Source organism: Centruroides vittatus, unplaced genomic scaffold (assembly GCF_030686945.1).
Source record: "Centruroides vittatus isolate TY-2023 unplaced genomic scaffold, ASM3068694v2 contig_351, whole genome shotgun sequence".
NCBI classification, from domain to species: Eukaryota; Metazoa; Arthropoda; class Arachnida; order Scorpiones; family Buthidae; genus Centruroides; species Centruroides vittatus.
Window position 1 is genome coordinate 292449 of NW_027122174.1, and position 13876 is coordinate 306324.

General features: G+C 32.3%; 1 protein-coding gene across 1 annotated transcript; it reads right to left on the reverse strand.

The window, feature by feature from the left end:
• Positions 1-505: 505 nt before the first annotated feature.
• Positions 506-13876, reverse strand: LOC136974578 (E3 SUMO-protein ligase ZBED1-like). Its single transcript, XM_067269494.1, has 3 exons — positions 13215-13876; positions 12668-13153; positions 506-3000 (listed from the first exon to the last, which is right to left on the reverse strand). Exon 3 carries the CDS (start codon positions 2941-2943, stop codon positions 895-897), a length of 2049 nt encoding a protein of 682 aa, XP_067125595.1. The 5' UTR covers positions 2944-3000; positions 12668-13153; positions 13215-13876; the 3' UTR covers positions 506-894.

Here is a 13876-nt window from a genome sequence, read left to right on the forward strand (position 1 = left end):
TAATTTAAATTAATGAAATTAGTCAAAATAATCCTGGGCTTCTATGTACGAGTATTTCTGTTCAAGTCATTCAAAAATTTTTTGTTTCTATGTTAATAAAGCAAGTTCAATCATACACAACCTTGAATAGCATCAAAAAAGGTTTATTCAACTAAAAAAAACTAATGTTTTTGAACATTTTTAATGATTTTTCATCACATTTATGTTCCAAAAACCAAACATTTACAAATATTAATGGACATAGAACATAAATAATTGAATGCCAAACAAGGATGATTGGATATCTATTTGAAGTCTACACAACATAATTCAACATGAATTTTTGTATATTTAAACTCATGTGGCATTTAATTATTTACATTCTATATCTGTTAATATTTGTAATGTTTAGCTTTTGGAACATAAACCAGATAATCAGTAAAAATGATCAAAAGCATTAGTTAGTTTTCCAAGTTGAATAAACCTTTTTGCTGTTAGTTAAGATTGTGTGTAATCGAGTATACACTGTAGCAGTTAGATTGTGTGTAATCGAGTATACACTGTAGCAGTTAGATTTTTGAATAATAAAACATATTTATTCTTCCACACTATTGAACAATTCATAAAAACATTATCTACATAGACATCTGAATGTCTATTGTGTGTGCATTGTCCTTTATTCATAGTTTAAGAATGATGTGATTCAAAAATTGTTTATGAATTAGATCAAGCTTGCACTGCATAGACTATAAATCAACAGTTTACACAATGGAAAATTGTATCAATTAAAAAATGCTATAAAAGTATTTTGTTAAAAAAGTCCTAAATATCTAATAATTGAAAATTTTGTTCTATAATCAAATCAATATTAACAAAAAAAAAAACCAAAAAATAATATCTGGAAAACAAATCCGTTTACACAATAGATTGTATTAAATCATGATTTTCATGAATAAATAAAGTTTTATCTAATTTGGCCGGAGACAAGTTTGATTTCTTTTCATTCCATAGAATACCTTTCACACTGAATGCTCTCTCGGAAGGAATACTAGTTGCTGGAACACTTAGGATGTATTTTGCTAAACACGCCAGTCGAGGAAAAGAACTTTCGTGATCTTTCCACCACAGTAACGGGTCTTCGACAGCTGTCGTAACGGAAAGGTACTGCTGAATTTCAGCTTCTATGCCCACTCTGTGACTTCCAGTATGCTTTTGTAAAAGTTCTAATTTTAATCTCTTCCAGTTAGAAGGTGGATCTATAGGTGGAGTGAGAGGATTTTCACATAAAATGTCTTCTAATTCAGTTGAAATGTAAGTTTCATACATTTTTTTGAGAAAGGACTCTTTACTGCTGTTATTTTGATATAAAAATTCATCTATTGTCTGTAGACCACGAAGAGAAGGATCAAACAATGCTGAACAAAGCTGAAGTTCACTAATAGGAAACCTTCTCTCTACAGAGAGAAGCATGCTTTCCTTAAATTTGCATAAGATCTGGCTATCCATGTTTGTTGTCTGTAAACTTGACATTAATTCGGCACGAAATAATAACGCCAAATTTAAAGAAGCAAATTTACAGCCACCAAGAATCTCACTGGCAGTACGTAATGACCCTAAAACTTCATTTATTTCTTTCAATAGAGCCCATTCCATTTCCTTTAGCATCAGTTCATTTAATTCCAAAATACTCAAGAAGCTAATAATAACTGATTCATATGAAATTACATTTTCCACAAGAGCAGATATACATGTCCACGTCGTGGGAAAGTCTTGCATAGAATTAAGAACAGTCATATTTGGAAGTTTATGTGGTACAGCCTCTTCGAATAAAGGCAAGCGGGCATCTGCATCTAGGAATTCGCCAACTTCAATCAATTTAAGAATAATATCTTCATATTGCACACGATATTCACGAGGAAGATCTGTAAGTCTGTACGTAAGATGCTTCACCAACAACTTTGCTTTAATTATCACTTCCATTATCTCGGGACTATTACTGATCCCATCATGCACAACTAAATTATGCAAAGCATGTGACAAACAATTATAATAGTCAATTTTTGTCAAGGCACAAGCTTTTGATATATTTGTTCCTTCTGGACTTATACAAATAATAAAATTATTTTTTAAATCAAATTCTTCAACTGTCTTCTTTATTTCATTTTGAATCAGTTGAATTTTATATGGATAAGGAATAACCGACGTTCGTAAATTAAAAGCTTTAGCAACAAAACTGTTACTTACAAAATGAAGAGTAAATGTAATAAATGATAATTGCTTTATAACATCAGTCCAGATATCCAACGTGAGTGATACAACTTTTGGACAATTAGCAATTTCTTTCTTCATTACCATAACTGTCGTATCATAAATCTCATTAAATGCATATTTTAGTACAGACTTTGGTTCAGGTAATTCATTTCCACCAAGTATTTTGTACTTTTTTACAAATTCAACAAATCCTTGGCCATTGCTCATACTAAATGGCACCATGTCTCGACAAAACCACAGGGCGAGATCTTTGCAAATTAAATTCTTTGCCTTTCCTTTATGAGCCAATTTCAATAAATCATTATTTCTGTTGCCCTTGCTTGTTTCTCCCTGTTTTGATGTTCTGTTTGGAGACTTGTTGTTTGCATCTTTCACATGATTAAACACATCCACTATTATATTACCTTCTGCCAGAGGAGGAACAACATTGTGATTTTTCTTCAAGTGTAGTAATAAATTCCCTGTTGCAACATTTCTTTTGTATCTCTTCACAAGAGTTATAATGTTGGAAGTAGATGTAGGAGTGTTTGGCAAATTTGCCTGGAAACACACGGAACAATAAACATGATCGGTGTCAACACACTGTTCGTAATCTTCTGCTTTCACAAGGAGACCAAAATATCTCCATGCGAAACTCTTCCTTTCAGTCAATTTAATGCAGTAGTATGATAATGTTTCCATTTCTGCACTCATTTTTAATCATGTAAATGTCTTATTTTCGTATTCACATGTGTTGTATTGACTTGAGACCTGTTTAAAAATAATAATATTTATTTGTTAAATAAAATAGTAATTTTAAAAACTAATATAATAATACTTTGAATTTTTATTATCAAACTAGCAGGTAGGCCCGGCGTTGCTCGGACAAAAACAACGATAGCGAAGATTAAGATTATTACGTTATAGTCACAAAAGAAAGAGAGTAATTTCATCAACAAACTAAGTATTTCTAAAGAAAGATCGAATTTGAAAATCGAATATTGTAATATTGTTCGATTTTCACGACGTGCTCTCATTATATCGTTCGATTTTCATCGAATGTTCTAAAGAAGAAAAGTCGAGAAAAACCGAACTAATCTGTTTAAATTTGAAAATAGAATATGTTCTAACATATTACTCTTTTTCTTTTTTTTTCCTCCAGCGCCCGTTTTTTCTCCATCTGCGTCTTGCACGTCGCTTTCTCTTAACACTTTTATTGTTGATGGAAGTGTTAAGCATTAATCCTGTCTCTCTCCCCGTGGGGAGGAATTTCGAAAAATCTCTTCGTAGTGTGCGTTCTCGTGACGTAACCTAACTATGTACCAAATTTCAACTTTCAACTCTTAACCGTTTGGGCTCTTAAAATTTCCATTGTTACGTAACACCTCCATTGTTAACACTTCCATTGTTAGCACTTCCATTGTTACTTCACACTTCCATTGTTGATGAAAGTGTTAAGACTTAATCCTGTCCCTCTCCCCCGTGGGAGGAATTTCGAAAAATCCCTTCTTAGTGTGCGTTTTCGTGACATACCCTAACTGTGTACCAAATTTCAACTTTCAATTCCTAACCGTTTGGGCTCTGCGCTGATTATTATTATTATTATTATTATTATTATCATCAACTCGTCTCGATTATATATATAGATTATGCTTTACTTGTAAATTAAATTTATTTGGATATTTTTAAAAAATATTTAATGTCATTATTATTATTAAATACTGCATTATAAAAAATATAGTTATTTCATTCCAAAATTTTTACAATTCTATAAAATGTAAATAGTTCATCTAATAATAATAAACTTTCAGGTATTTAAGAAATCAACCAAAGCATAGCTGATTAATATTTTCAAAGCCTTTGAAATCTCATCTTCAATTCTCGCTTCAAACAGAAATTTAAAGATGAACAAAAATCCCCAAAAGTATTAATCCATGCATATTACTCAACTTCTCAAGTATTTAAACACTATCACTTAACCAATTAGTTAATTACGCTAATTCTTTAATGCAATGAATTGAACAGTTAACAAGCTTGGTCAAGCAAATCAGATAGCATGCTCCACAAAAGTGAATCAAATATTAATTTTATAAATTCTTGGAATCAAGTAGATGTTGTGCATGGACATGTGAAATAAATGAATTTAATGGAACATAACACTTAGGTAACAAAAGTGAAGTCACTGCACATGCGCATGGACATCTGACAGACAGACAAAAGTCCTAACACAAGCACTTCACTACTATAGTGGGGTGTGCTAAAAATGGCTAATTTCAAGAGTCACTCATCTCAGACTCAAACCATTTTTTAAGTTTAATTTGTTGAATTTGATGCAGTTGAAACAGTCAAATTTAGTGTTCAATGTATTTTAATAAATACAAAACTTTACAAGTTAAGTTGATAAATGATGGAGAAGTATTGCTATTTTGATAGCACTGAAAAGAATTCATTTTTCTAATAAAAGAAAAAGATTACTATGCAAAACAGTCTTGCCAAAATTATCAGGGTACTTTTGCACTACATTAATAATTAATTATTAATCAATTTGACTAGAGACAGGTGAACCTATTACTGGTGTGTTTCGTGAAAAGACAGTCTATCACAAATGTTTTCGAACTTTTGAATAGTTCTTCCTCAGGTAAAATCTGTTGAAATGCTTCAAAATAGAATGTAAATATTCAAAACCAAATTGAATGCCTGTTTGACGAAACACATTGCGATGGGCATGCGTGTTCGTGCATGGATGGTGGTAATTAAAGGTTGTCGTGTCTTTTCACGAACATACCGAAAACAGGTTCTTGATATAGTGTTGATTTCCCCTCCAGGGTTAAGGTAATGTTGAACTTCTTATTTAGAGATACATGGTTAAGCTATCATCTTGTAGTGATTTTAATAATTATAGTAAATTAATTTAATTTATAAATTTCTGGAATAGAAGGATCAGCCTGGAATGGGAATTAAACTCACACTTGTTGTGCAGATGCATTGCCAGTTACACTATTCAGTCCACCATTCAATCATCATCTCCAGAACTATTAATTTAGACACAACCATACTGATTACTTACAACGCCAACTGGGAACAAATAAATGCTCATGGCCTTTACCTCCCTTTATATATATGTATACACATGTACAGTACATCATGCCAGATGAATGCAATAGGTGGCGAGTGTCATGAAGAGAGTTAAAAGCCATGCATGCTTAAAGTTGCCCCAGTTAGCGCTGTAAGTAAGTAGTATAGTTATATGTCTAAATTAATGGTTCTGGAAGTAAAGATCAAATGGATCAAAGACCACATGATAAGCAAGAGTTGTAGATGAGAGTCCTGCTCCAGGCCAATTCTTCTCTTCCAGAAATTAATAAATTAAATTTATTTATTACAATTATTAAAGTTAATACAAGATTGTGGCTTAACCGCCTACTTCTAGTTGAATTAATTAATAATTAATTATTAATATAGCTCAATAATTTCAGCAAGATCGTTTGGCTTAATCATTTAAAATTGGGTTATGGAGTTGTTTATATTAAAAAATTATTACTTTCTTTGCTAAATCTCTTTTTAAGATTTAAACATATATTTAATTTGATTAAGTTTTGCATAAGAAATTACAATCTACCATTATGGCTCATGCTCTTACATACAGACATTATTCACAATGGGGTAAAGCCAACACAATGAGTGACAAACTATTGTATTACTTCAAATATAAATTAAAAGTGATGAGGATCCAAATCAGATTTGAGTGTTGATACTTTGTATGACAGCAGGAAAATATGTTATTGAAAAAAACATCTAATTAGTGACCTAAACAGAAAAAAGTTTTTTTTTTATTGTGAATAATGCACTTGTCATTAATAGTAATAGCTCAATATAATCTGAAAATTGTGTGTTACGTCTCCTAAAAACAGTGTTTTAGTGTCTAAAAGTATTTTAACAACAGTTGTATTATTCCAATTGGGCTTAAAGTTCACATCAATAACCATTTTAGTAAGTTCAATTACAATACACAGTAATACCTCAGTTTTCGTTGACTTCAGTTTTTGTTGATTTTTTTTGCAAAAAATTTGTCCCAGTTTTCGTTGGCGTGTTCAAGTGACCTCACTGCTAATTTTGTGAAAACAAAGGGTGACTCACGTGTTTTCCAGCTCAGTGTGGCATTATTTCTCGTTGTGTGAGCATTACTCCGCAACGGCCTATTGGTCAACGGTTCCATTCCCTGAACACTGAAAGTTTGGTCGTGGGTTTGCGCTTCGCCAGGATGGCTGGCCACGTCCTGGTGAAGTTTTCGGGTTTTCTCCATGTTTGTAATGACGCCTGAATAGGAACCGGTTTCCCTTAAATGGACCTCCCGGAAGGCATTATTCCCTGCGATATGACCATCATAAACGCATACAACTACTATAACATGACAATTACGTCACACTTTACCACGGGGCGATATAAGCTAGAAGCTCATGTCCAACTAACTTCTACAAGACAAGACATTACCCCGCGTGTCTAGCCAAACAATTTCATTGCTTTCCTTCAGATTAGTTTTATATATTAATTTCTTATTGTTTCTAGTATTTAACACTATATTAATTCTCTATAAAATGTGTTTTTGGTATGTATTTTGGAGTGCCTAGAACGAATTAATTGAATTTTCATTGATTCGTATGGAAATAATTGCCTCGGTTTTTGTCAGTTTCGGATTTCGCTGATTGTTTTCGAACGGATTATCGACGAAAACCAAGGTATCACTGTATATTTCTGATGTTTTCCTATCCTGACAATTAACTGCCATAAAGTAGCATTGGCGTATATAACAGGCATTCTGTATGACAAAAATTTTGAATTTATTTTTCTAAATACCCAATTCTCAAAAGCAGACCTAGGGTCTATATCATTTACAATTAATCTTTTGAGTGAATAGTTGAAGGCTAAGAGGAGAATGTAATTAAATTTGTGAAAGTGATAAAATTCCTACATATGAAACAAATGCTCTTTGTGGATGTATGAACATAATTGAAATTGGGTGAGAAGTGTCATTGGACTTTTCACCCAATGAACTTTATTATAATAAACCTGTATTTACTGTAAATGTATCCAGCACCTCATAAGCCATTCTGGATTATATTCTTGTAATGAGTGAGTGTTGGAAGTTAATATAAATGCCCTTCTAATCAAGGAACTAATAGGCATGCTCAAATGTGGGAGACTGAAACAAATTGCAAATAATGACTAGAGGTGATGAATTGGACTTGTGGGAAAAAAAAAAAAAAAAAAAAAAAAAAAAAAAAAAAAAAAAAAAAAAAAAAAAAAGTTTCTATTTGTATTGCAATGTATTGATAGTTCCATAAAACAGAACTGTTATTATTGTCATCGGCTATCAAAAATGGTGTAGATAGATAAACATTGCTTAAAACGCCTCAAACATCCCATCCCAAGCCAGAGATGCCAATCTAAGAAAAACCACAAATAGAAAAGGATTACATCCACAAGTTTCCAGATCATGTTTTTGAATTCGGCCATGAGGGCCATGATGGCAGCTATTAAGATACTGCTAGTTGTTAGTGCAAGTTTGCAATTTTTAGTTTTTATTGGCTACATGCCTTATAAAACTAGTTCAGGTAGATATTGCGCACTGGTTGGCTGCTGTAATGGCCAGAGAGTTCTTTATAAGTGGTTTAAAGCTGTATGCAATGCACACAAAAACATGATGCATTGAGATAATTCATGTATTCAACCATTCCTATTACATTCATTTCTGCAATGAATATTTAAGAAGAGAATGGGTAACTGGCCATGCATGTACAGTATATCCAGCTAGATAAATAACTATCATACAACTCACAAGTCCATACAGAATGAACTTGCAGATACTTGCAGGTTTGTGATGGCTCTACATTTGTCTTAAGGACACAAATGTTTTGTGACAATTTATTAATTAAAATTTCACATACTTTACAACTTGAAAAATAATTATAGGAGTCAAGACTTCTATAATTAAGGATTTCTTGGTAATCATAGACTTTACTTCAACAAAATATTCAAATACAGCTGGATATTCCAAATGTGGCTATTCTCTCATGTCATTATTCCATGATTTTATAGTACTATTTGATGAAAATAAATTAGAAAATAAAAGTCTGTAGAAAAAACTAAGCAAAAATCCAAAAATTTTGCATTAGAATTAATTCTATGATATTCTGTGAATATTTTGGAAGTACTTTATGAATTACACAGTGATATAAATATTTCCTGATATATAATATAACAACAGTGGAATATTAGTAAAATTACAGAAGCCAATTTTGCCAATTAATTTCCAGAAACAAAACCTAAATCCTATTTTTAAGTTTTTCTCAATTGGGCTGTAATTTTAAAAAAATGTAGACCTATAAATTCTCTCTGTTGTTCATGTCTTTTGTTAATCTCGAGAACAGAGTTAGATGGATGAAATACGAGACCAGATACGGAAACCTTAGGGGCAGGAAGCTCCGATTAACTATATACAAACTTTTGATGCAAACTAAAAGTCATATTATTTCAATTCTCCCGAAAGCAATTAATATAAGACTGACATGACTCTATTGTTAAAGCGAAAGTACGATGTACAAAGACAAGACACTACAATACTAATTTGAGGTGGAAAGCATATATTTTAAATTAACTAACTTAAAAATATGATTAAAAATTGCAGGCCGGCATTGTAATGATGTCACAACAAATAATTGCATGTTTAAATTTTTTATCAGTTTTAAATAGGGTTTCCCATTTCCTGGTCCCTTGCTTGTCCCAAGATTTCAAGAAAAAGTGATCTGCTTCCCAGGATCCAGGGATATAATTAATTATTTTTAAGTTTTAAATTAATCTTGAAATTGAATGATATAATTATTTTTCATTTTCTTAGGTAATTTAGTACATCCTACAACCTCCAAAATAATAATATTTATGCTGTGTGAAATATGTATTAAAATTACCATTGAGTTACGTAGAAATTTTCATAAACAAAAAAATTTATTAAAATTTGTTGGAAACTGTTTACAACAACAACAACAACAACAAAATAAATAAATGTCTTTAAACTGAGTTAAAAATTTAAAGAAAAAATGAACGTAGATCAAACTAACTTAGAAGGTAATTTTTGTTTTTTAAATAAAACAATACAAAATATTATTGTAAATTTTTATAATAAGATTTTAAAAAGCAAAGATGGTCAATACTCCAATCACTCAATCCTTTAGTAATTAAAAGTCCCGATATCAAGAATGCCCTTTCCGATTCAATCGATATGGGTGGAATCGTCTTTAATGCATGTAAGAGAAAACAGATGTTATGTGTTTTTTCACCTGTAGCTTGGAAGATTTCTAGTTCATTTTCGAGATGCGTTGCAGTACTTTTTTTGCTATCTAGTATTCTTGATTTGTCTATCTCAGCTGCATTAATAGTGGCATCAAGTATATAGCCCGATAATTCGGCAGTTCTTTTGGCTTTAATAATCAGGTTTCCGAAGAAAAACTTCATACTTGTTTGTATTCTTGTCCAATTTGAATAACCTGGCATAATGAAGTTATTGAAGCTACCGAGCATGGTTAAATTTTAAGACAGCATTGGCACAATTATTCAAGATATTTGTATTACAGGTTCTGACAAGTAAAGAATTTTCAGAGTCCTGCCACAAATACATATTGATTATTGACAATCTGTGACATGCCATAACAAGCAAAAATTTAAAAAACTAATAAATACAAATGTATTCTGACAGTTTATGAGTTAATTATACTTTCTATTTGCAAAATTTCCTCAACCTTACTACAAAATAAGAAAAAAGTGAACTTTAAGAAATTTTCAGAATTTTCCAGGTTAAAAAACAGCTGAAATTGCATTAGAGAAACCCTAGTTTTAAAAAAAGATTTCTACACGATGCATGTAGTTTGCTTTTTTCCTTTGTTAGAAAAAAATTTAAACTTGTGTAAAAATGATTGAAAAAATACTCTATAATTTAAAATATAAAAATCATTACAATTGCTAACAAAGTGGGTATTATGAACAAATTTCTACTTAGTAGTTTCAAAATCAATTAGGCCCTATATTCTCAATTCTATAGTTTTGCAGTTCTTGCAGTATCTTAAAAAGAGTGCAACAGTGGTGCCACAGTAAAGGAAAATATGCAAACCTATTGAAATTTGTGGATATCATGGTTGCAGAGCGGGGGTAGGGAGATGAATGAATTGGACAATGTTCCCTTCTGATATTATGTCATCAATCCAATTTATAAGATATTCATAAACTATCTAAAATTTATTCTAAAATAAATTCTTAAAATAGTTTTCAAATTATCATGTAAAACAAATTACAGAATTACAATGCTACTAAGGAACTTGCACACAAACTTTGCCCATTTGTTAAAAAATTTTGTGGTGGTTTTAAGCTAACAAGGGGAATTTGGGAGGTTTTCATCACCAACTGCAACGAAATTTTGTGGACCTGTAGTGTTTGCTCGTACTTAAACTCTACCAAAGCAGCAACACCCACTATTTAGGCATTCTCGAGAAAATCACGATTAAAGTTTTTCTAGAACTACAGGTATACCTCGAGTTACGTCGTTCTTGAGATACGTCGTTTGTCAAAAAAGTATATGGAAAAATAAAAATCAAGTTTAAGTCATTTTATTCGACTTTACATCCGTCCACCATAAATACTGAAGTCGTAATATCACTAGAAAAGCATTAAAAGCACATAAATCATATTAAAATATGTACATTTACAGCTAATGTTAATATAATCATAAATCCTAGAGAACAAAACACAAAAACATCCGTGTTTCTGTGTTGTCGTCTTATTTAGCGGTCTTTAAGTGCTCATTATTGGCGTTTTCCACCGTAGTTTCGACTTACGTCGCCTCTCCTGGAACCAATTACCAACGTAAGGCGAGGTATACCTGTATTAATACTTATGCAGAAGTGCCATTCACACGTTCGTGGCACGGTACGATTAGTTAAGGCATTGCATAAAGAGTTAATATGCAGGTTTGAATCCAATACAAGAAATTTTTGCATTTATAATTTAATCTTGTTATTAAATTTGATTTCAAATGTCAAATAACTTTAAATTTGTTTTTAAAGTCATTGAAAATTTTTTTTTATAACTGCTACTTTATAACCGGTTAAATTATAACTAACAAACTACTACAAAAAACGTTAAAAAAACCAGCAAAATATTAAAAATGCAAACGTTTTCACCCGTGTCGAACGGATAAACAACTGCCGAGACAAACGAGAAACTGTCGAACACACATAGGGAGAGGTGACAAAAAAAGAACGGGGAGAGGGGCAAAAATGAAAATTTATACTTCGTAGAAAGACTTCCACATCACGGAGGTGTCAATATCGCAAAAACTTATGGCCGTGTTAAAAAATTTGGCTAAGGCTTTGTCTAAAAATTAGAATTGTCTATTGTCTAAAATATCATCATCATCATGTTAACTAAAATCATAATAAATGATTTTAGTTAACATTTCACATTTTTAATAAATAGAAAACTACATTTTTGTCCATTCGCACGTCATACGAGAGCCGGAAAAAAACACGATTTCGGCAGAGGAAAACAAAAATGCACGATTTTCGACATTTGATCTCCATTAGTAAACGATCGACATTCACGGGTTCGGAAGTACAAATCGTACGGAAAACGTCGGCTAGTGGCACATTATAGCTTCCCGGGACCCGGGAAAATTTGAATTATGGGGCCCACGTACAGTGTGGACTTCAGACATTTTTCTACGGGGGATTTTTCGGGGAAATATTTTCTTATAAAAAATCAGTCCACAGCCCTCCGTCGACGGCGGCGCCCGGCAATCTCCCTTTTACCCACGGGACAACACGCCACCATCTTTGGGAAGCGTAGCAATAACTTCTACAACAGTGCAAGAAGAGATCAAAAGAATCGATTTCTCAGTTTGCACTCACTCTTATAGATTTTTCGAAAAAGTAGGCCAAATATTTATATTCTGACGCGACTGATTAACATTCCGAACATTTAAAAAACAGAAAATTACAGTTTTAACTATTAGAATTCCTTAAGAGAGCAAGAAGAGCAGGAGGAAGTTGGCAGAAAAGAATGTCTGTATAATTTATTATGTACAGTCCTTTCCAAAGTAATACGATGGATACTTATATTCTGACGAGTCTCGTCAACATTTATAAAGATGTAAAGAAGAGAAAATTACAGTTTCATCGGTCAGAGTTGGCTAAGAAAGCGAGAGGATCGTCAGACAGGCGACGGACGCGTCGCGACAGACGACGCCAGCGCGCAGCATCCAGCATTTGAACTGTCTGGACGGAAATTTAATTTTGGCGCATGCGAGTTAACAATTATACACAAACCTTACTTTTTATAACTCAAACATATTAATAACTTAAAAGATATGAGTTATTATTAAAATATGACTCACCTGGAACCTCTGACGTTGCTTGGACCAATCTTCTATTTTGTTTTCATTCCGCGCGACGATTGATAAAATAAAAGTTTTGAATGAAGTGCCACACGCCGCGCCATCCACATCCTAACAACGCCGAAATCAGCGCGCCGATGTCTAAATCCGCGCCGTAGCCAAAATCGAAATTTATTTTTAAAAAAACGCAAAAATGTCGTAAACGGAAAGTTAAAATACCTGCGCCGATACAAAAAACCGCCACGCGACTGAAATAACTCAATTTTTTTAATATTCAAGACTATTCAATCTCGGAACTACTTTTAATCCACAGACCAACACCCGATTACGTCATCGTTAGTTATTTTTTAAATGGATTAATATGTGGATTTTCTGCCGTTTTATTGTCATCATTAATGATTATTTTTATTATTATTCCTTTAATTTCTTTAATTATTAATTTGCAGATTAAAAAAGACGTTGTTTGGACCGACGCCGATATGTCGACTGGCGCCATCGGCGGCGCCAGTCGACAATTCGGCGTCGGCGCGCCGCCGATGGCGCCCACTTGGCGCCAGATCGGCGAGAATCTTTGGCGTCGAAACCACGTGGTCACTGGCGGATTTTAATCGTTTAGCAAAGGATACTTTATAACATGGAAAAATGATATATCGAACGGAAATGATAGTTTTTTTAGCCACAACTTATGAATTATGTTACTTAATTTCTTCGTTTTTATAATATACTATAAGATAGATAATAAATTAGACTTCAATGTGTATGTAGTCACTTCCTATGTGACAAGATTAAAATTTATGATAAGCTAACAACTACTCTCCGTAAATATCGACCATTTTAATCTTAAACTGTTGACAAATATGACGTTACGTGAGATTTGAGGATAACATTCATAGATTAGCTTCTGCTTTTTATAATCTGTATTAAGTTGGGTTGGGTTGTTACAAATATTTCAAAAAATCCGTGTATCTACATAATTTTTCTTTTTACCTAATTACTGATAAAGATTATATTATTATTATATTGCTTTTTGCTTTTCGTAACCTCAATAAAGTAATTAGAATGGGTGTCGGATGGATTTACGTACCGAAGTGTCTCGTGTGTGAAATACGAAAGAAATCAATTGTAAATTTATGTATTTTCTTAGCTAATTTATAGCCCTAAACAGTAATTTATAATACTAACAGAAATGCAAGGTACGTAGCTTACGTT